At 41.6% G+C, this 23,536-nt stretch overlaps 1 protein-coding gene and 1 pseudogene across 2 annotated transcripts in view; both read left to right on the plus strand.

The window, feature by feature from the left end:
* The window catches only part of LCMT1 (leucine carboxyl methyltransferase 1), a 62,077-nt gene that overhangs the window by 37,664 nt on the left and 877 nt on the right, over positions 1-23,536 (plus strand). The window contains exons 5-10 of one of the 2 annotated variants that reach the window (XM_037127423.2): positions 437-498; positions 9,813-9,915; positions 13,263-13,437; positions 17,825-17,926; positions 18,802-18,893; positions 22,052-22,149. In XM_037127423.2, the coding sequence (XP_036983318.2) occupies positions 437-498; positions 9,813-9,915; positions 13,263-13,437; positions 17,825-17,926; positions 18,802-18,893; positions 22,052-22,149 (632 nt within the window). The remainder of the gene's footprint in view (positions 1-436; positions 499-9,812; positions 9,916-13,262; positions 13,438-17,824; positions 17,927-18,801; positions 18,894-22,051; positions 22,150-23,536) is intronic. The other variant, XM_037127424.2, reaches the window with a different exon arrangement.
* LOC119035919 (ras association domain-containing protein 8-like) lies at positions 2,665-6,190 on the plus strand (annotated as a pseudogene).

A 23,536-nucleotide genomic window follows, 5' to 3' on the forward strand; every position in this document is an offset into this window, starting at 1 on the left:
TGTTATGGGCATTAAGTCAATGCCCATAGGTCTAAGTCAACTTTTTAGTTATCTGTGAGAAATAACAGCTATCTTTAACATTTTGTTTGAGAAGAGGCAAAAAAGTAGAGATTGCTTGACAAATACTGGAACATTTGGGAAATTCTTGCTAGCATGTCTGTAGCTATTGCTAAGTCTGCGTGAACTGAAACCATGACCATGATCATGAAACCATGATCAGTTTGTGATTGACATTCAATTCTGAGTATAATGCTTGGCTAACCTAACCTAAGACCCATGTCCACTGCAGTTTGACTTTATGTGTCTCTGGTTAAATGGAATTGAACAGTAGACCCCACAGTAGCAGTACTTAATTGCCATTTTTATAGTGAGTGTGCATTTTTGCAGTAAATAAGCTGCTTGACTCACCTTTCTCCTCTTTCACACCTTCCCATAGATTCAAGCCTCTTCTATCAAAACCTATTTTAGAATCACATTCAGAGGACACATTTCAAATCGGCAAGTATCCTTAGTTTAAGTAATGCGTTATGAACTATATAACTACTTTTGCTTGATTTCCCATTCCTTTCTAAAGATGGTGTGTGCGTGCATGTATGTGCATGTGTGCATGCCTGTGCACATGATGTCACACTGTGTCTACTTATGATCCCTTTATGCTTCTTTCAGTTACCATGAAGGAGTTTAAAATGCTTTTTGTGTGACTCTTCTTAGATGTCCATAGGTCCCCAATCTTAACTCTTTAAAATGGGTGTCAAACTCATTTTCACTGGGGGCCACATCAGCCTCGCAGTTGCCTTCAAAGGGCCAAATGTAATTTTAGGACTGCATAAATGTAATTACTCTTTAGCTCACAGAGGCGAGGAGCTCGGTGCTGCTGCAGGGTAGAAACAAGGTGCCGGGCTGGATAAAACCAGGTGGAGGGCTGGATTTGACCTGCAGGCCTTATGTTTGCCACCTGTGCTTGAAAAATTTTTTTTTTCAATTAGTTGCCAACATTCTGATAGGAGATTTTTAGTGAAAATCTGGCTTTCCTGCTTTCCTTGGAAAGAGCAGCTCTGGTAACTTTGGACCCTCACTCCTACATGGAAGTCATTGAGAGGGGCCAAGCATCTGCCACTTTTGTCCCCACCACTCTGTCACTCGCTTATGTTAGCTCCTTGGCCCCCACATTGTCGTTTTCCCCTCCAGGTTTAATTATGAATGTTTCCAGCAACACTTTCTGCATTTTCACATTTTTGCAATTAAGATAAATCTCTTCCAGAATCTTCCATCATTTTCGGTTGGTGTCTGACAGAGAAGTGCAAGGAGCTTAATAATAATTCAAGTCAGAAAACATGGTTGGAGAAGGTAGTCTTCTCAGATCATCCAGTAGCCATCATACAACTCATAAGCTCCCTTTTACTCACAACCACACTGCGTTAGTCATTCTGTCCTTGTTGTGATTGGGTGCCCAGTTACGTTTCCACTGAAAATGTCTCCCCACTCTTTGTTTCCCTTATACCATTTGTAAGTGGAACCTAGTCAGGCTTTGCCATTTGTTTGCCTTTCCACACTTCTGCTATTGTGACTTCTACGTATTTGGTTAATATTTGTGTCAGAACAATTATGTGTAGCAAAAGATGTAGCACTTTACATTGCTTTTGATCAATGTAGAAATATATGAAGTGGAAAATAAAGACCCTCCACAATCCCACCCACACCAAGGAAACAAATGATTGTTGTTTTCTACTACAGCTGAATGTTGCACCCAGAGATCAGGAGAGGAACACACAAATGCAGCCCAGTGGGTAGCACAGAGAAGGTTCAGTAGGTTTCTGCTGAATGAGTGTACATTGAATAAATATATGTTGCAGTTCAGTAAATGTGTTGAGTGAATGAATCTATCTGTGTATAAATCTATATTTACGTGTAATTTTAATAAACTAAATGATTAATATGTACTGTTTGCAACTTGCTCTTTTAACATCCCAGCAAATCATCGCTATCTACCTGTCTCCTTGGGTAGCTCTGTACGTCAGCAATTTTTAACCTTTTTCATCTCATGGCCCACATAAACCAATTACTAAAATATACATAAATTAAGTACTTAAACTAATATACATATAATATATGTAATATAGTTTTTGGCTCTCTGACCCCCCAAAATGTATAATTTTGATTCGTTCACATCAGAGACCTATTTTGTTTACTGTTGTCATTTTTAAAATTTGACCATCTAAGGGAAAAGAGGTCAGTGCGTGTGCCTGACTAAATAGTCAGGTATTGGGTGTTTGAAAAATTCTTGGGGCCCATCAGTGTGTTTGTTATGGCACACTGGTTAAAAATTGCTGTTCTATATCATTAATTTCGATGGCTTCATAGTGCTTCTTTGCATGGAAATTTCATTTTATTTAATTTATTTCCTACTGGTAATCATTTAGATTGCTTCCTTTTTTAATGCTTTTTTATTAAACAGTACTATAGAAAACATATGTATGTGTGCACATTGCCAGCAAAGCTAAGAATTACCTACTATGGATTCTACTAGCTAAAGCTACTGTTCTTTAAGACCCCATTTACTAATTTTTGTTTCCACTAGAGGGAGTAAGGATTCTCAATCTCTACCCTCTCACTTGGTATTCTCATTTTTAAAATCTCTCCCAGTCTGGCTGACTCCGCTGCTCCATGCTCACACACCCGCCCCAGGCCAAGGACATCCTCACTCCTGAGTGTGGGCTGCCAGGGGAGGTGTGCAGGCAGGGCACATGAGGGAGCTGGGGCCTCCCTCCTATGGAGGCTGCATGGAAGGAGGCATGTGGCATTGTGCAGCCTGGCTTAGGTGCTGGGCAGCCGAGGTACTCCTGGTACTACTGTGCCCCCAGTGCCTGGGCCAACACTGCGGGTGGCCTGTGTAGCTTCTAGAATAGCTTCTCTTGTGTAGCTCTTGTCTGGAGCTTTACCATTCCTTGAGCCTACCTTACAGTCTTCCTGCTTGGGGTCTCCAGGGTGCTAAGTTGACTACAAAGACTTCTTTCTCCATGTTTCCATAGCCAGACATGACCTGATACCTTTGATGACCAGTGTCCGGGCCCTTGGGTGACCCTTGGCTAGGGCACCATAGAACTTAAAGTATGGGTGGATGAAGTTCAGAGGATTATTTGTGAGGTCATCCAAGTCAGAGCTTGTCAGGAGGGTATAGTAGCCTTAGCTCAAGTGATAGGTCAGACTGGAAGGTACACTCTGATAGAAAATGAGAGATACTAAAATATTTGGAGCCTTGTGAGAATCCTGTCATATCCTTAAACAAATGGGAACAGTATGCTAGTGATGTACAACTTATTTTATGTGGAATGGGGCTGGGTCATCTCTCTGTGAGTGACCCACATCAGATAATGTGGCACAAATTTCTGAAAGAACTTTATACAGGCATAGTTTGACCCCTTTAGCTAAAGGGCGGCCTGAAATTCACAAATTAACTCAAAGAAAACAACCTAGTAGAAAATCATGGGACTTCTGGCCATGATGGAGGTGTAGGTGGAAACACTGTGCCTCCTTACACAACCAAGTTTAAAGACAACAAAGTTTTAGTAACAAAAACACAACTAAAACACAGAAAATTGAACTGTACTGAAGTCCGACAACAACAAACCATTCAGCCAGAGGGGCGGAGGTAAGAGGGGTGGAGTCAGCAGCTGGCAGAGCAGGGTCGGGCAGGAAAAAGCGGCAGGACCGCCAGACACACAGGCAGCGGTTGGCAGATCCGAGGTGTGTGGTGGCAATGGGTGGACCCAGTGAGGGCGCAAGGCGGCTGGCTGACCATGGTCATGCATTCTCACTCAGATAAACCAGGCGAAGGAGTGAGCAGTGAGACAAACTGCACAGGCTAGGGTCCCAGCGATGGGAATTAAAGCCTAAAAGAACCAATTGGAAGAACTTTCAGGGTTGAGGTGCGGGGAGAAGCTACCAGGCTCACAGAGAGTTTGTTGGAGAGTTTGTCAGCTGGAGAGACCTACACGGTCCTGGAGGGTGCACAAGCCCACAACACATGGGAGCTGGCACCAGGGGAGGCCCAGTTTGCTTGTGGGAAGCAGCAGAGGGGACCGAAATCCGAGAGAGAGCAGAACATTGCCCCTCTCTGACCCCACCCCCACATACAGCGTTCACAACCCAGTGACTAGGTTGCCCGTCCTGGTAAATACCTAAGGCTCCGCCCCTCGTATGGAACAGGCGTGAACAGACCAAAACATCATGGCTCAGGAGGAACAGCTCAAAGCCCCAGAGCTGATATGTCTAAGCGACCAAGAGATAGCCAACTATCAGATGCACAGTTCAAAACACTGGTGATTAGGATGCTCACAGAACTGGTTGATTTTAGTCACAAATTAGAGGAACAAATGAAGGCTAAACTAATTAAAATGAAGAGAAATGTGCAGGAAACCAATAGTGATGGAAAGGAAACTGGGGCTCAAATCAAGGGAGTGGACCAGAAGGAAGAAAAAATGGCTAACAGAAAAGAATGAAGAAACAATTCAAAAAAATGAGGAGAGGCTTAGGAACCGCCAGGACATCTTTAAACGCTCCAACATCCGAATTATAGGGGTACCAGAAGGGGAAGAGGAAGAGCAATAAGTGGAAAATATTTGAACAAATAATAAAGGAGAACTTCCCCAATCTGGCAAAGGCAGTAGACTTCCAGGAAATCCAGGAAGCTCAGGGAGTCCCAAAGAAGTTGGACCCAAGAAGAAACACACCAAGGCACATCATAATTACATTAGCCAAGATTAAAATGAAGGAGAGAATCCTAGGAGCAGCAAGAGATTAAGGAGACAGTCACCTACAAAGGAGTCCCCATCAGAATGTCAGCTGATTTCTCAAAAGAGACCCTACAGGCAAGAAGGGCTGGAAAGAAGTATTCCAAGTCATGACATCCAAAGACCTACATCTAAGATTGCTCTATCCAGCAAAGCTTTCATTTAGAATGGAAGGGCAGATAAAGTGCTTCTCAGATAAGGTCAAGTTCAAGGAGTTCATCATCACCAAGTCCTTATTATATGAAATGTTAAAGGGACTTATCTAAGAAAAAGAAGATAAAGATGAACTGTGAAAGGACAGCAAACTCACACTTATTAACAACCACACCTAAAACAAAAACAAACTAAGAGGACAGCTACATCAGGAGCAGAACCATAGAAATGGAGTTCACATGGAGCGTTAGCAACAGGGGAGTGGGAGGAGGAGAAGGGGGGAGAAGGTACAGAAAATAAGTAGCATAGATGGTAGGTAGAAAATAGATAAGGGGGAGGGCAAGAATAGTATGGGAAATATAGAATCTAAAGAACTGAAACATGGACATAAACTAAAGGGGGAATGGTGGGGGAGGGGTGTGCAGTGTGGAGGGGAATGAGGGGGGAAATGGGACCACTGTAATGGCATAATCAATAAAATATATTTTTTAGAAAAGAAAATCATAAACATTTTACAGAGGTGCCAAAGGATTAATGGAAATTTTTGGAAAAGGTAAACTGAATTCAAGCAAACATGCCAAATAACTGTAAAACAACAGCAGATGAGTTAAAGAACCTGATCCATTTGCATCAGAAAAGCTTCTCTCCATTGAGATAGAGCTAGAATCAAATGAAATAGAAATATGATTTTGGGAACAAAAGTATAATTCTACCTTTGAAGAGAAAAATTGTCTTCCTGGAGCAAAAGATCAAAAGAAATGATGTCGAAATTGAAGAGGAAGAATTTTAGGAAAATGAATTACAGACTGAACAGGAAAATGAAAAACAGCTGAAGGATCAATTTCAAGAAATAAGACAGAAAAGGACAGAATGTGAGAGAAAATGACGACTTTGTCTCAAATCCAGATTTTGGAAAGGGGTCTTGAAGCCAAAAATTGCAGCAGGAAGTCCAGGAGGCACAACTCAATGAAGAAGAGGTTCAAGGAAAGATCAGTAAGGTCAAAGGGGAAATTGACATTCAAGGCCAGAGGAGTCTGAGACTGGAAAATGGTACCAAAGCTGTGGAAAGATCTCTTCGACAGGCCACCAAATGATGGCAAAGAAAAAGAACTGGAGTGGTAGACTGAAGAGCTGGTTAAGTCAATCTCCAGCAATTTATCCAGCAGAGACGGGCAAAAGTTTGTGTTTTTCCAGTGGAGCCCATTGACTGGAGCCCATTGATATGGAGGCCTCACATGCAAACATAGGAACGGAAGCACCATTCCAGTCTGGGTGTCTTAAGTGCCCGGGATCATCTTGGCAGCTCCCCAGGAATCTCTGTATGCTACAGAAACCTATCTCATGGTTTTAATGCTGAAGGCATATATGCATATCATTATCTGTCTTTAGGGGAGAGACCCAGTAAAGTTATGATGGACAATAAAAATAAATAAAGTAAAAAAAGTAAAATTTCTCCCGTCTGATAGGCTGAAAGGATGTTCTGCTATTTTCAAATGTTATATAACTTTGCATGCTGAGATGGCTTATTTTCCTGGAATAGTAAAACGCCTTTGAAACTCGGCTCCTTGCATAGTGAGGGAAAGGCATCCTGGGAGGTCAGGTAATGGACCTCTTTGCACAGCTTGAGTAGCCCCAACTTCAGTGTGGCACAAGAATTATGGAGTTTGTGCTGTTGTATGGGGGAGCTCCGTCCTGCAGAGCCCTCCTGGCCGCTGCCGTGGATGAGAGTAAATCTACAAAGACGTGATCTGCTTGGGGAGGAAAGGTTGCCAGTCTCTCTGAGGAGAAGAGCCTCGAGCACCTCTTTTCCTGGGCTTTTATCGGGTTTAGTTTGCATAGGAATACAGGGTGTATACATAGAGCTCATCAGTCGTTGTCAGGCAGTAGTGATCAAGGAACAGATAACTTTCAAAGACCTGTAAGGGCTTACTCTGATTCAGGGTCAGATAGGTAGAGTGATGCCAAAGGGCCATAAAACTTTAGGAAACGGACTTATTTTGTGCTTGGATCCTTAACATTTAAATTGAGCAAAGCAGGTTTCACAGGATATTATGCCTTAGGCCTAATATCCTGTGAAGAGCCTCTTTCTTAGGCCTGATCAATGCTCCCCCTCTCCCCCCATTGGGAAGCACCCATTCTGGCATAGGGCTGCACCCTGCTTTGGCATTGTTCCAGTCCTGAATCAGATGGGGGATGCAGGCAGCCAAGAGATTAGGAGACTTTTTACAGATAGAATGAGGATTTAGGCTATGACAAAGCCAAGGGATGAGGATCTTCTTTCCCTTTTCCACAGTCCCCTAGGTCCTTCCCTGATGGCCCCTTAGCTGCTGTGCTGGTCCTAGGTTCCTTTCTTGAGGAATCTTACACATCATTGACTAACCAGCCATCCTCCAGGGGCCAAGCAGAGTGAAGTAAAGGGGGCAGGGGCTGTCCCCCTGCTGGGAGGATAAGTTTTATCTCCTTAGTGGCTTATGGTCCTAAGGTCTTTTAACTCAGCCTTAGCTATTGGGGGTTATAGCTTCTGAAACCAGGCAGGGCACTCCCCAACACTGTTGGAATCATCAGAGTCTATTGTTAATGTGACTTGGCCCATCTCCTTCAGCATTTCCTAGGTGACATGCCAGCATGCTGTGGATATGGCTGGGCCATGACCAGGAGTACCTCAGGTCACCGACACCTCCATCTCCTCTGTACCTTGTGCTCAATTTTTAAGAGTAATCATAACAGTGCACATTTCTACTTTATGAGCTATCTGTAGCTCCAAATCTCTGGTAAGACATGTCTCCTCTGAACTTCATGCTTCAAAATTCTGTGGGTTTTGTTGTTGTTAGGCATAGAAAACTTACATTAAATATGCTTATTATTGTCCTGGCTGGTATGGATCAGTGGATTGAGTGACAGCCTGCAAACCAAAAGGTCTCCGGTTCAATTCCCTGTCAGGCAGGACACATGCTTGGGTTGTGGGCCAGGTCCACAGTTGGGGGTGTACAGGAGGCAACCGATCAATGTATCTCTCACACATTGATGTTTCTGTCCCTCTCTCCCTTCCTTCCCTTCTCTAAAAATATATAAATAAAATCTTTTTAAAAATATGCTTATTACTAATATGTATGTTATTTATAAGAAGGCACATAGGCGTTTGGGAATCATTTGACTTCATAGTGCGGCAGACAGATGCATTCCTGTTCTTTATAATCTTTTCCTGACTCGGGCACTGTGTCGCTGGGGGCTGACTTGGGTTTTCCCACTTGTTCTTGGGTGCTTTCCTAACACCCAGTAGGTTCCTGGGAGATGTTTCTTTTAGCTTATGGTGTGTGGCTAAGTGTAGTGGAATCAGCCAGTTGGGGTCATCAAGATAATAAGAGAGAACCTGCTTCTGTGCTGAGCTTTACCTTTTTCCACATTGTTTGCTGTGGGTCCTCAAAGCCAGGAGAATCTGAGTTACCAGCCGTGACACAGGATGGCTGTTGGATGTTCCAACTCCTTCCCTGATTTGTACCCTTGAGGAAGTTGAGCGATGCTTTGGGTAAATAGTCAGTTTTCTTTTTCATAAATCTCCTTTTTAACTTTAACTGAAAAAAATTTCAGGTATACACAGAAATTCTGATTAGATTGTTGAAACTCCATCATGAACCCTTCACCTGCTGTTCACTATTGCCAGTCATCTGTACCAGGGGTTCTGAGAGTGAAGTCCCAGATGAGCAGCATCAGCACCATCTGGGAACTTGTCAGAAATGCAAATCTCTACATTTTGAAAGGTCCGCATCAGAAACTGTGGGGGTGGAGCCCATTAATGTGTGTGGTTCTGATACAGCCACAGCTTGAAAACCATTGGTGCCATCCAGCCTCTGTTGGAATACTTTTAAAGCAAGTGTTATTTTATTTGCAAATAGTTCAGATCATAAATTATTTCCTTTTGAACATAGTATCTTACAAATTGGCATACCATTGAGGGAGCAGCCTGCCAATCAATACCAATGTAAAATAGGCTTAATCTTTAACCTCCTCATTCCCCTTCTAGCCACCTACTTTTTTATTGAAATATATTTGACATACAACACTGTGTAAGCTCCAGGTGTGCCTGTTAATTTGACACATTTATTTATTGTAGTATTACTGCCATTGTGATGATTGGTACCTCTGTCACATCACATTATCATCATTTCCTTTTAGTGGTTAGCATAATTAAGATCTAGCCTCTTAGCAAGTTTGATGATTATAGTACAGTATGGGTGTCAGTGTTGATATACTTTGCATTAGATCTTTAGGTTATACCCTTAAAAAACATCTCCGTCTTACACACTGTAGGAACATCCCTGGGTATATATATCACACAGGTTACTCTCTACTTATTTTAAAGAAATAATTAGATGGGTGCTTCATAATACATATACAGGATGTTCATCCCAGTGCCCAAGACAGAGGCAACTTGGAAATACCACATCCGGTAGTGAGGGATTGGCTCAGCCAGCTGTTTCATTCACTCAGCAGAACACCATGAAATCACTTTTAAGTAGGAAAAGCATTTTTCAAAATAAGTATTAAGTGGCCCTGTTTTCTTTTTCTGTGTGAAGTGTGTATGTGCTGAGAAAGAGAAAGACACATGCAGGGGGACAGTGTTTGTGTTGAGTATGTGAGCTTAAGCACTTCAGGGAAAAGGCTGGAGTGCTATACACCAAAACATGGGTAGGTATTTTTGGGAAATATGATTTTAGTTAATTCCACTTTTCTTACTGAATTTTAAAAATAATGAGCGTATATTCTTATAATGGAGAAAAACAATACATTTAATTTTGAAGAAGCCATATTCGTTGGCATATAATCTCTTCTTGATTAATTTCTGTTGAAATTATCTCCTTGTATTTGCAGATGGACACATGTTGGATTCAAAGAGATATGCCATTATTGGAGCAGATCTTCGAGATTTATCTGACCTGGAAGAGAAACTAAAGAAATGTAACATGAATACACAGTGAGTTTTTTTTTTACTTCTTACACATTTTTGGTTTCATGCTAACATGAGACAAGGCCAGTTGGCAGTGCAGCATGATAACGCATGTCCCATGCTTCATTTCATTGCTGCCTCAAGTAACTTTCTGAGTTTTTTAGAAGCAGTGTTTCTCAAGTCTGTTTCACATCAGAATGACCTGTATTGCTTTTGTAAAATATAGTACTGATGTGTAATATAAACAAAGCTTGAGAGAAGATAATTCGTTCAAGCAACATACAGTTGCAACATAGCAACATACAGTTGGAACATATAAAGGATTAGCATCCAAAATATATGAAGAATAGCCACTATGAAAAAAGAAAAAAGTCTCATAGGCAAATGGACAAAAAAAGACTAGGTAGCTCAAAAGTGAAATTGAATATTACGGAAAAGGGGTAAGAGACCACAGTAATGATCAGATGAAATTTCATTTTACTCCCATCAAGTTGGCAAAAATGTGTAAATCTTGCAATATTAACTGTTGGCAAGATGACAGGGTAAAAGGAATGGTTACACACCACTGGTGGAAGTAAACTCAGTACAACCATGGTGAGGAATAGTCTGGAAATATCTGGTAAGATTGCAGATGTGGGTAACATGATATAGTAGCTCCACATTCAGGTATGTCCCCTGCATGTATGCACAAGGTGGATGTTCATTGCAGCCACCATTTTTAGTAGCAGAAAATTGGACACAATCTAAAGGTCCATCAGGAGGGGAGTGAATGAATAACCTTTACAGTTCATGACCTAGGTCAGGATGGAGAGAGCTCAAAAAGTTGGATAAAAAATATGTTGCAGAGTAATATATTTAGTGTGTTACCAACTATATAAAATCAGATTCCCCAAATACTATATTTTCATGATTACATACATACTTCACAGAAGTATTTTTAAAGTGGAGGAGAAGGGCTCACACCAAATTTTGGAGAGTTAGGGCCTTTGGGACACAGAGGAGGGGAATGAGATGTGTGATTTTAGCATAGTGATGCTGATCATAATTAGATTGGAATTAAAGAGTTAGTGGGAGATAAGAACATGTCTACATGATCTACTATAGGTGAAGATGACACTTTCAAGAATATTTGAAAAATTTAAGGAAGAGGCTTGAGGGGATAAGGTCAAGAGAACATTATTTTGAAGAAAATGAAGGCATGTGGGAGGAACTCCATTCAGCAGAGCTGTCCTGGGTGCTGCAGATGAGAAATAAGTAGTCCCAGACACAATCTTGTTGTTCTGGTGGGAAAGGGGGTGGCAATTCCCTCTAGTGGGGAATACTGTGAGCCCTTCTCCCCAAATGGCTTTTATTGGGAATGGTATATGTAGTGTATACAGCATATATGCATAGCTCATTAATGTCAAAAGGCTATAGTCATACAAAAACAGGTATTATTTAAAGATAACAATTGAAGGAACACTGAGATTTGTCATAGGTCAGAGTCTATGAGACATGCTGACGCCAGATGGTCTTTCAGATGTGTTTCATGAGGTAAGGAGTTTCCTCCTTATGCCTTGAACTTAAACATCTGGTTTATATCAACTGGGCTCTGCTAGCTGGAGCAGGCTTCAGAGGCAAAATGTACATTTCAGGCCTGATTTCCACGGGAACCCTTAGTATTAAGAGTTGGGTCATGCCTGCCACCTGTGTTTTTACCAAGAAAGACTTACTAGCCCCTTTCAGGGCTTGCTCTCATAAGGCTGCAGTCTCCAAAACCACAGAGTGGTCCCCAACAAAGGCAAAAATCATTAGCGGATTATTAAAGAATTTAGCAACTAGGGGGGTCATTGCTGGAAAGGGAAGGGGGCTGTAGAGCATGGACTGAGGCTAAGTGTCCTTCAGTGGAAAGGAAAGATCCTCATTCTTCTGAGAGGGGAGAAAGGGGAGTAGGAACAGCTGCAAATACAGGTGAGCTTTGGGTGACAGAGGAGAGGGAAGTATAGGGAATTAAATCTTGATCTTCCTGACAAATATTTCATTTATGTGGTGATGGCTGTCTACATTTTGAAGTTCTTGTTTATGTGTTTAGCCTAGAATCATCAGCCAAGTTGTTATTAAGATTTACATACCCATCTGCCTTTTCTTCCCCTTTGGGGAACCCTCAAAATGATTCACAGATTGCAAGATGTAGTGTGTTCTTTAGCAGATGGGTCTTATTGTTGAAGGCCACAACTGCTTTTCTTGAGCAAGTTAGTGAGTGATGATTAGTAGTAGATGTTTAAAGCTGATACAGGAAGCCTGGAGCTTCACCCTGCATCTTGGAATCTGGGTTTTGATGTGACTGCTCCTGCTTGTTATTGAATAGGAGTGGGGTTTCTTGTTTGTTTGTTTGTTTGTTTGCTTGTTTAAAAATGTCTTTGTGTCTGTGTTCCCTTATAAGAATTAAGACTTTTCGGTATTTCTGAAGGAGTTTGTTGCTTTTCCTAATTTGTTCAGTAATTTGGGTCTGGTAAACAAGAATGGATCCTAAATATAATGTAATTTCTTTTTTAAAATATCTTTTTAAAAATTTAATTGTTGTTCAAGTACAGTTTCTATCTTTTACTCTTGAAGACTGTTCATGTTTTCAGTTCATCATGGTATCAGCTTATATAAGAAGAACTACATTCTATTTAGTAAATATCAGTATTTCTGCATTGTACCAGTCATCTCGTCATGTGTATCAAATTTTTCCAAACTGAAGAGGTTTCAGACAGCTCGTAATTTAGTTGCTTGGGGACTTGAAGTGACAGTTTGGGCTGGGTGTAGCTGGGTGGTTCCTCTGCTGGGAGGCAGAACTCAGTTGATATGCCCGGGGGTTCACTTGTGTGTGTGCCCATATACATGTGGGCACGCACACACAAAGGGCAGGTCAGCTGGGGGCTGACTCACTGTCACATGGTCTGTCTTGTTCATGCCGGGGGCCGCCTCTCCTATGAAGCTAGTTTGGGATCACTTGCATGGTAGTTTTAGGTTGCCAGTGTAGCAGGAGAGCAAACACCCCTGTGCAGTGATCAGCAGGCTTCTTGTTTGCTCCTGTTCATTGGCAAAGTGGGTCACATGACTGACCCAGATTCCAAGGGAAGAATATGATGTCCCCCTCTTGAGTGGTGGAACCTGTAGTTTGGTATTGCCATGGTGTGGATGCAGGGTTGGGGAGAATCTGTAGCCATTTAACACATTTTCACAAGCCAGGCAGCCATTGCTCATGACTCAACCTTTGTGCAGTATAAATCTTTGGGATGTGATGGTGTCACACATATGTTACTGTGCTGATTGATCATGTGCTTGCTAAGTGCTTCTGGTTTTCCTGGGCTGTAAACTGCTCTGCCATTACCCTGACATGTATACAGCCAGAGTCCCAACCTGATGAAAAACACGTATGTGACTCATTTTCATCTCTCAAGATTGCCAACACTCCTGATAACGGAATGTGTGCTGGTCTACATGACTCCGGAGCAGTCTGCAAACCTAATCAAGTGGGCAGCCAACAGTTTTGGGACCGCCATGTTCATAAACTACGAACAGGTAAAAGGAAGCACAGGAAACTTGTGTTCTGCACAGGAGCCCAGGGACGGCTCTCCCACTGAGCAGCCTGTACGTGCTGCTACTCTGGCTTCTTTCGGCCTTTGGCCAAATGTGTCTCATTTGTTAGTTGATGTCAGTGGTCCTGCTGCTCCTGACTTGTTGACTTCCTGCAAACTTTTAGCCAGAGTTTTTGGAACTGCTATTTTGGCCCTTATAAAAGTTTTTCGAGTTCTTATTTGATCATTGTATTGGGTTGGCCAAAAATCTATTTAGTTTTTCCGTAAAATAAAAGACATTTTCTTAATTTTCACCAATAACTTTATTGATTTGGATATTTTGAGTATATCAGCTAATCTCCCATTATTGACTTCTAGTAGACAAAGGCCAGAGGTGCTGCTAAACATGTTCCAGTGCGTAAGACAGCTGCCCAGCAAGGAATTATTTGGCCAAAATGTCATAGTACCAAGAAATTTCCCAAACCACTTGTGACACATTCCATCAGTTATGGCACCTTCTCTATACGCTGCAGGAACCTTTGTTTGCATTTCAGTATGTTTTTACCTTTCTTGAAATAATAAGCATAATACACTGAAAATATTTCATATTTTCTTCCATCTTCAATATTAAAATGGCTGCACAAAAATTCACCAATTGTTTTTTTTAAATGCACGCTGATATGTCACAATACAATCTAACAAAATTGTTTTGAATGAAGTTAAAGACAGCTTAGCACTACTAGAGCCATTGTATGGGAAAAAAGTAAGGGTCTTTTTGGCCAACCCAATAGTTACTTTCAGGTCAAGCCTTTGATTGAGGGAGTTTCATCTGCCTTCACTGTAGGGGTAGCAAACTTAATGCCCTCAGAGGCGGACACATGATGCAGGTGGAGGAAGTTGGCAAGTGACTACTGTGGAGTGATGAGGACTAGGGTACTGACTACCCACATCCCATCTTGTGGGAGTGGCCACTCTTCAGTTCCAGCCTGTTGTCTCCATGTGAGCCTGCGGTTGCCAGAACTCCCAGTTTTTCAGAAGTGAGAAATACAGGATTTTAAAGTAACATTTCCTAATTTCTAAAATCACAGTTTGGTGCACTGGCTGCTGGTTTGCTCTTCTGATCTAGTGCAGATGGATTGTTTTAGAGCTTTGGATTATCCAGCTTTGTTCTAAATCCTAGCTCTAGCTATTTTATTTTATTTTAATTTTTTCCCCCTATTTTTGAGAGTGGGGGAAGGGAGAGAGAGAGAGGGAGAGAAATATCGGTTGGTTGCTTTACCTATGCACCCCAGGGGACCAAACCTGCAACCCAGTCATGTGCCCTGACTTGGAATCAAATTGGTGACCTTTTGGTTTGCAGATGATGCCCAAACAACTGAGGCACAACCTAGTTCTAGACCTAGTTCTTATTACTGGCTTTGCGATTAGTGGTTGGGAGTCCGCGACCTGGAGACAGACTGCCTAGCTGTGTGAACTGGGCAAGTCGCATAACATTTCTGTGCCTGTTTCCTTATCTGAAAAATGAGGATAAAGAAGTCCCAGCTTCATAGGGTTGTTACAGCATTACCTGGCTGTTAAGCGTTGGTTATTATTTGTATCTCTGAGCCCCCATCCTTTGTCCGTCAAGGAATAAGGAATGCCTACCTCTCTGGTGTATTATGGGAATTCATGAGATGATGAGATGTTGCAGTGGTGGGAACATGGTAGCTATTTTTGTTGTTTATTTCATTTTAGTTTTACTGATTTTATTGTCTGTCTCACGTTAATTTTATTTTTAAATTTTATTATAGGTAAGAGCAGTACAGGGTCTTGCCTAAGGTTATGTGATTATAGACAGGTTAGGGCTAAACCTTGGTCTCCCCCACCCCTGGTCCAGGTTCCTGTGCAGGTGGTTTCTGGTTGGCTGATTTCTTCTGTCTCTCTCTTTAACTGGGGACTGTCTTCAGCCTCAGTCTTCATTCCTGGGGAGTGGACGTAATGGCAGCTGGCCTCCTTGGTGTTTTCTTTTTTCATGTGAATAAATCCTGGGAACCCGTCTTTGCTTAGGATGCCACACCTAGGGAAAATGAATTCTGCTTTCCATATGTCTCCACACGCCTTGGATGTGTACTACTTCATTCACTTTGCTTCATTCGTGTATTCCTCTATTCAACGGTATTTTATACAACATCAAATGGAGATGGTGGATCAGTAAATTTTGCCCAGAGATCCTGTCACTTTGGAACAGGGCTGGGAATGGACCATCATCTAATATGTTGTCCATGGCTGTCCCCAAACTGCTTCAGATACCACCTACCACTTAATTCAATAATTTTCTAACAAATACAAAATCATTAGCCTCCTCACACTTAATAATTGCTCACATGCCTTACATTACTTCCTAATTAGTTTAAAAATGACAAAACCACATGGACAATAACTATAATAATGATAACAATAACAGCAAAGTCCTAGAATTTATTTACAATGTATAGGTGTTATGTATGCTATGACTTTCACATATGTCAACTTAATTTTGCAGCAACCCACAGGGTAAGTACTTGTCCTTGTACTTACAGGTATTACAGTTGAGGGGCCTGAAGCACAGAGAGTAAGGCAGCTTGCCCACAGTCTTACAACAATGAAAAGTCAAGCCAGGATGTATGCCCAGGCAATAAAGTGATGGAGTGTGTGCTCCTAGACCGCGTCCATCCTGATTGAATAGTGTGTGACCTGACCATTCGTGCCACATGAGCCTTACTCACCCACCAAAAGAGAAAGCACTGGTTCTTGTTGTCATATGCGAACTCCTGAGATTTGTTTTACATATTGTTAGTGATGAATTTTTGGTACTTTGTATATGACAAAGTAACTGTATATATGCTATAACAGTGTGCGTAAGATTATGTTTTGTGGCATTTGGGCACATACAGAATTTAATAATGGTTTATGGGTTTTTATACACTTTTTTTATTCAAAAGCAGAATAAAAACATATCATGTAGTACAAAAAATAAGATAAAGAAATGTAAGTCCTTGTCCCCAGACTTCAGCCCCCTTACCTGGGAAGCAACTTTGCCATATTCCAGAATTTTTCTGTATGTGTAAATGTAGAGAGGATTTCTTCTTAAAGGCAGATGGGGCATTACAGTGCACACTCCTCTACACCTTAATTTTCAGGAGTTTTTAGATCTTAGGAGGTCTTTTCATATTGCTATCTATATTAATATCTGTACAAAGGGGGACCCAAAAATGAAATTTATTTATTAAAAACTGTGTATTCTTAGATGTTTAAACTTCACTCACCTTCAAAGTACTCTCCATTTGATGCAGTACACCTATCGAGACGTTTTCCCCCACTGCCCAAAGTAGTTTTTGAACTTGTCAATACTGATGCCTTTTAATGTGCTACTGCCATTTTTTAAAGATTTTACATATTTGCTTTTAGAGAGATGGGAAAGAAGTGAGAAAGAGAGGGAGAGAAACATCGATTGGTTGCCTCTTACATGCCCCCAACTGGGGAACTGGCCCACAACTCAGGCATGTGCCCTGACTGGGAATTGAACTGGAGACCTTTTGATTTGCAGGCTGGTGCTCAGGCTGCTGAGCTGCACCATTCAGGGCACTTTTGCCATTTTTTGTTCTACCTCTTCCCCATTAGCAAAGCGTTTTCAGCTGTGAGGACTTTTTTCATCTGGGGAAACAAAGTCACTCAGGACAAAACTAGGTGAATAGTGAGAGTAGGGCACAGGGTCATACTGTATTTGGTTAAAAACTGCTGAACACTCAGGGCGGTGTGGGCAGGTGCATTATCTTGAAATGGGCAAATGTGTTGCAGGAGCCTTCAAAAATAATTCACCAAAGCTGAACCCAGCCTCTCACAATACTACCAGCTGGTACACTGATACAGATGGGTTCCTAGAACACCCACCTAGTGGAGGAACCCTGTACTACAAGGGGCCCGCCCTCCAGAAAATAATTTTTGTATTTTTGGGGTCCCTCCTCATATCTATGTCTTTCCTGTTTCTCCTGCTGTATGGTATTTCATTATATATATGAAACATGCCAGAATTTAACCTCAAATGATACGCATTTAAGTTCTCTCCAGAGTATTCTGTTCGGTAGAATGCTGCAGTAGACATTCTTGCATCTTTGTGCACACGATACAGGTGCACCTGCAAGAGAGATCGCCTGCAGTGGGTTGATAGCGGGGCCACAGGCTATGTGTACAGTGGGTGTCCTCCGGGGCCACCCCACTTTGTGTCACTGTTGACACTGCACACAGATTCCATTACCTGCACCAGGTGTTAACAAACCTCAGTACGGACTGATTAAAAATAGGATGTTATTTTATTTTGCTTATTTAAGAATAAAACTGTTATGGCAGTGCCTGGCTGTTCTGTTCCTTCCCAGGTGAACATGGATGACCGGTTTGGGCAGATCATGATCGAACACCTGCGGAGACGACAGTGTGACCTGGCAGGGGTGGAAACCTGCAAGTCCTTAGAGTCGCAGGTCAGAGAGCAGAGACTGGGATGTCCTCTTGTACCCTTAGCCAGCCAAGAAAGGGTGTCCGCCCTTCACTGATAGCAGAATGTGAGCAGCCCTCTTGAGGGCCTGTGTGCAGGTGGCTAGTGCTCCTTGCAGGCCACTAGTTCAGCTGGGGAAGTCCAAGCCTGCTTTCCCACCTTGGTGTCAAAAATACATATTTACTTACTACACCCTATTATTTTAACCTTTTATTATGCATTTTTAAACAGAAAAGTGGAAGGAATTGTAAAACAAACACCCATGTCCCATCAGCCAGCTTCAGTAGTTAATATTTTGTAAATATTGTTTATTCCCTCCAAATTTTTATTGGTGTTGTCTTTGAAATATTTTAAGGCAAATCCCAGATAGTATATCATTTCTTCCCCATAAATACTTCAGTGTAAATCTTCTACCAATAGGAATTTCTTCCCCCTGGGTTAATTACAATACTATGATTATATCTTAAAATTGGCAATGACTCCTTTGTAGCATCTAACATCCAGCTCATGTTCAGTTGTCCACAATTATTTAAATGTTCAGAGTTAGTGCATTTGAATCAGGATCCAAACATGGTCCACACTGTTTTATGTCCCTGAATCTCTTGGAATCAATAGTAGTCTCACCTCTTTTTAAAAATGTCATTTTTTGACTGAAGAGACACCTCCCATTTCTGCCCTTATTTAAATAGGTAACAGTGTGTGTTCAGTATAGAATGCTGGAAAATAAAAATAAGGAAGATGATAGGTGCTGAAATGGACTTTTGAAAGAGGAGTCATGTAGGAAATTCTCACGTGTTTAAAGATGTCTGCGATTATGACAGTGCCTTGTGGTTCTCCATTTCTCTCCACCACATGTTTCAGAAAGAACGGCTCCTGTCAAACGGGTGGGAAACAGCATCAGCCGTGAACATGATGGAATTGTACAGCAGATTACCTCGGACTGAAGTCAGCAGGTACAGGAGTGCAAGGTTAAGTCTGTGCACTAGTGTGAAACAAACAAAACCCTAACTACACCCATTTTGAAACAAGTTAACCTGCTCACACAGATTAAACTTCCTAGCACCACAACAGTAACTCGTTAGCTATTAGCTGAGATAGGGTTTATGCCAAAACAGGTGATCTTTTCAAAAGCAGCAGTTACACCTGCAAAATTCCCAGAGTAGTGTCTGCAGTGGAAATTGTGCATGATCCTCGTTTTGGGGAGTGGGAGGAGGAGGACATTGTTCAAGGGCTTTATAGAAAAAGCCTGCTCGCAGACCTCTAAATGGACTTTTGCTCTCTTTATAACAGAAATACACACTTGTTCTAAAACAATTTTGAAGCAGTGTAAAAGTACATGAAGTGTAAAGTCATGTTGTCTGCACCCAAGCCCTCCAGCGAGCTGTGGTTCATGAGTGGGGTGATTCTGTAAAGAGAAGTACTTACTGATTTATAGATTGTATTTTTTGAATCAGTAGCTTCATATTATACAGTCTGTAAATCACCCTCCTTTTAAAAAAATCTAACAGATTGTATTTACCTATGAAAACATTGAAGGTCACTAAGTTTAATGGTACACATTATTCCTTTTCATGTGTGGATGAGTTGTGGCGTCCTGTGTTTTATTTTGTTTAGGTTTAATTTCCCTGTTACAGAAAACATTGGCAGGCACACACCATATTCATCTCAACATTGTTATTGCCAGCTTTTAAAAAATACTTATTTGTATTTCCTGCTTTGTGTTTTCTCTTGCCTTTGGGGACCTACAGGAATAGCTGTTGGTCTCTTGTAAGATAATAATAATTTTTGGTCTTGCTTCTCTACACATACACCTTCTTTACTGGTAGAAGTATCACTTTTTTTCAAGTCTGTATGTCAAAGCATTGAAGGTCTGTGCAATCTCCACATGAGCAGGTCAATGCTTTCTGGATTTGTCTTGAGTTTTCCGTTCCCACAGGCTGGTTTTCATTTGCGTCATGTCAGGATGACTCTTCTGAAGAGCCCTAGTCTGGCATTGGTAATGGAACCATTCTTGCAGCTCTTCTCGATGCCCACGCAGGAGTCTGTAACTGGCATCAGCCATGGGGCAGCAACTTCTAGGCAGTCGTCTGTCTTGTGCTGCTATGGCCTTTTGTAGACAGCAACATGTGTCCCCAACAGAGGTGGGTGAGGAGGTGGAGTAGCTCTGGTGTGTCTCCCCCGGGCTGACCAGTCAGTCCTCCCAGCTCTGTGAATGACACATAGTATGTGTCCACATCTGCCAAGGGTTTTGCCAGATACTGTGCATAAAGCAGGACTAGCGATTTAACAGGTGCTGAGTGCGTACTTTGTGCCACACACTTTCTAAGCACAGGGGGACTAACTGATCAAAATAGGGCAATGATGTGCCTCCTTGTGGAGTTCACATTCTCGTGAATAGCCATCTTCTGGCAGCTGAACATGGTAATAACCTCCTTTTTAGGGTTCTGGTTTCTTCTAGAACTTGTTATTAGGAAGCCCGCCTTGAATGTCTTCTGGTTAGTTGGGAACGTTAGTTAGGAAGCAGCCAAAATTTCTTATGAGTAGACATTCTCACTTCAGATGTGACCTTTGGGCCTGCAAAACCAAGGCAGGAACAAGTGTACAAATAGGGAAATGTGCACCCTCACACACACAGCCCGGGTACAAGGCAGTTTCACAGTGTTAGTATTGGCTATTGTGAATAGTAGGACTGTGGATCATTTTATTGTTTTTTATACCTTTTGAAGATGCCTGAATTTTTTCTCCACAGTGTGTGTCTATGACAGAAAATATTTTAAAAAGCTATTTCATATATTTGCATGTTTCTCTGTGCATACATTTAAAAGTTTATATTTAAAATACATTTTGGGAAAAATTATACAAGCATATGATTAAAAAGCTAAATTAGTATAAAGAAAAATCAAAAACCCTCACCTCACTCACCCTCACTGTTCATCTATTCCCTTGTCAGTTTTTTCTGTATTTTCCCAAATAGTCTACCTTTCAAAAGTTCTATGCATGTATGAGTTATGGTGCCTGCTTTTTCTTTACATAGATAGTAGTCATCTGTGTACATCATTTACTAAAACAACCTCCTTTTTTAAATGCCATGATGTGTCTTGGAAGCTGTTGATGTCAATATTTATAGACCTACCCTATTCTTTTAAATGGCTGTCAGTGTCCTGTGTGAATGTGCTTTATTAGCCCCCATCTCTTGTGGTTTGTGGGACTTTTTGTTATCCCTACATAGATAGCAGCTGTGATGCTTCAGTGAGTGTTTTTGAACATGGATTTGTGTGCACTTATAGGGTAGATGATCAGAGTGAATTGCTGAGTGAGGCTACAGCATTGCAGCGTTTGATTTCTTTCCATCCAGTAGTTGGAAAGGTGTCAGATATTGAAATGTACATGTTTTTTCTCAGAAGTGAGATTGAAAACCTCTTGTTTTACTTTTCCAGTGAACTGGTGTTACCTGCCTTTTTAAAAGTTATAGTTGACATGAAACATTATATATAAGTTTCAGGTATACAACTTAGGCATTCAGCATTTATATACATGACTGTTTTCCCAGTGCTGTATATTCCTTAACTTACTTAGTTTTTATAACTGGATGTTTGTACCACTAATTCCCCTTCACCTTTTTATCCATCCCCCAAGTCCCTACCCATCTTTTAAATGAGTTTTTGAAATTTTTCTTAATGAAGTACAGTAGCTCTTTATACAGCAAGGAAATGTACTTCTGTTATTTGTATTGCAATTTTTAAAAAATTTTGTCCTTTGGCTTTTGATTTTGCTTATCATACTTTTTTTCTTTTCAATAAAAATATGCCCTGGCTTGTGTAGCTCAGTGGATTGAACGTGGGCCAGCGAATCAGACAGGGGCACATGCCTGGGTTGCAGGCCAGTTCCTAGCAAGGGGACACATGAAAGGCAACCATACATTGATATTTCTCTCCCTCTGTCTTTCCCTTCCCCTCTAAAGATAAATAAATAAAATCTTTAAAAAAATGTAACCACAACTTACCTATTATTTGTTGCCTCTCTTCCCGTGGTCTGTGTTGTGAACATCTTTTTGTGTCTGTGACTGCGTGTCATTCTTATTTTTAATTGTACATCTGTGCTGTTCTGCCAGAATTGAGGCCCTGGAATTCCTGGACGAGATGGAGCTTCTGGAGCAGCTCATGAAGCATTACTGCCTGTGCTGGGCGACCAGAGGGGGAAGTGAGCTAGGTACCTGCCTTTACCTTTGCTCTGGCGTAAAAATGGGAACTTCCGATGTGCAAAGGATGCAAGATGTAGCTGAACTTGCAGTCCAGAGAGCACTAGAGCATTCATTGTGTGTTTGTGCCCGTAACTGCATCCAGGATTAGCCGTCATACCCATCTTCTGTACACCAAAGCAGGAAAACTGTCAGGTGGAGCCCCTGCACCAGAACCTGCTGTGGAATTGCCTTGGGTGGATGGTGACAAACTTTGAAAGTTTAAAATAATGATCTTACTAAAAGTAACCAATGTCTGTCTTTTTAATCAGCTTATAACCAGGTTTACTAGAGGGTAAGCACATGTCATGGCATCCCTGTAACAAACCCTTGAAACTGTGGGTTGAATATCTCCCTCTGATACCTTTAGATGAGGGTGACATTGCCCAGCCTGCAGAGTAGGGCTATGGGGAGAGCATGGATCCTTTGTTCCCTTGGTCTCGCTCCAGTTTCTCCTTACAGCTGCCCTGGGCTCATCCCTCTTCCTCAAGGGTCATCCCTTGGGCATCTCTCCAGCCATGTGGAGACCACTTAGGTCCTGGTTATGGTCTTGAACATAGCAGCTGCCCCTCAGGCTTCCTACAGATGTGTCCCAAAGATATACAGCCATAGAGGCAAGGACTGTCCCCCATGTGAAGACTCCAGGCTAATGGAGGGAATCATTCCTCTGGGGTTTGTCATCCCCACTAGTTTATAAATTTACTCAGCTGTGCTCTCTAGCCCACAACTTCTTTTCAGTTTGTTTTTTATTTAAAATCACTTACAATTAGCCCCAGCCAGTGTGGCTCAGTAGATTGGAGCATCATCACATAAACTGAAATGTGGGTTTGATTCCTGATCAGAGCACATGCCCAGGTTGTGGGTTCCCCTGCTGTTGGGACTTGTATGATAGGCAATGATTGAAGTTTCTCTCCCTCTCTCTTCTTCCCTTCCCCTCTCTCTAAAAGTCAATAGGCATGTCCTCAGGTGAGGGTAAAACTAAAATCACTTAGTGGGGTTTTTATATTGCTATTTTCTTCCAAATTTTCAAAACAATGTAATTTTAGTATGACATAGGAAAAAATAATTACTCTCTCTGAGAAGTGGGTGCCCATCCCTCAGAACCTCTAGTAACTTTTCCTCCCATTGTTTTTCTAGCTCTTGCTGCATTTCTAGTGGAGTTGAATTTATAGATTTGTGTTACTTTGATTCCTGATCTTTTCAACTTAGCATTATAACATGAGTATTCCTTCTTGCTGTTAAAAACTCACCGAGTGGAACTTGAATGCTTCATGAAATTCCATCACGAGGCTATTTCCAAATTTACTTAACTTTCCCAAACTTTGGAAGTGTGGGTTGTGTGTTAATATTTTGAGTTGA

This window comes from Artibeus jamaicensis, unplaced genomic scaffold (assembly GCF_021234435.1).
Source record: "Artibeus jamaicensis isolate MK-2021 breed Jamaican fruit bat unplaced genomic scaffold, CSHL_Jam_final contig_700, whole genome shotgun sequence".
Classification (NCBI taxonomy): Eukaryota; Metazoa; Chordata; class Mammalia; order Chiroptera; family Phyllostomidae; genus Artibeus; species Artibeus jamaicensis.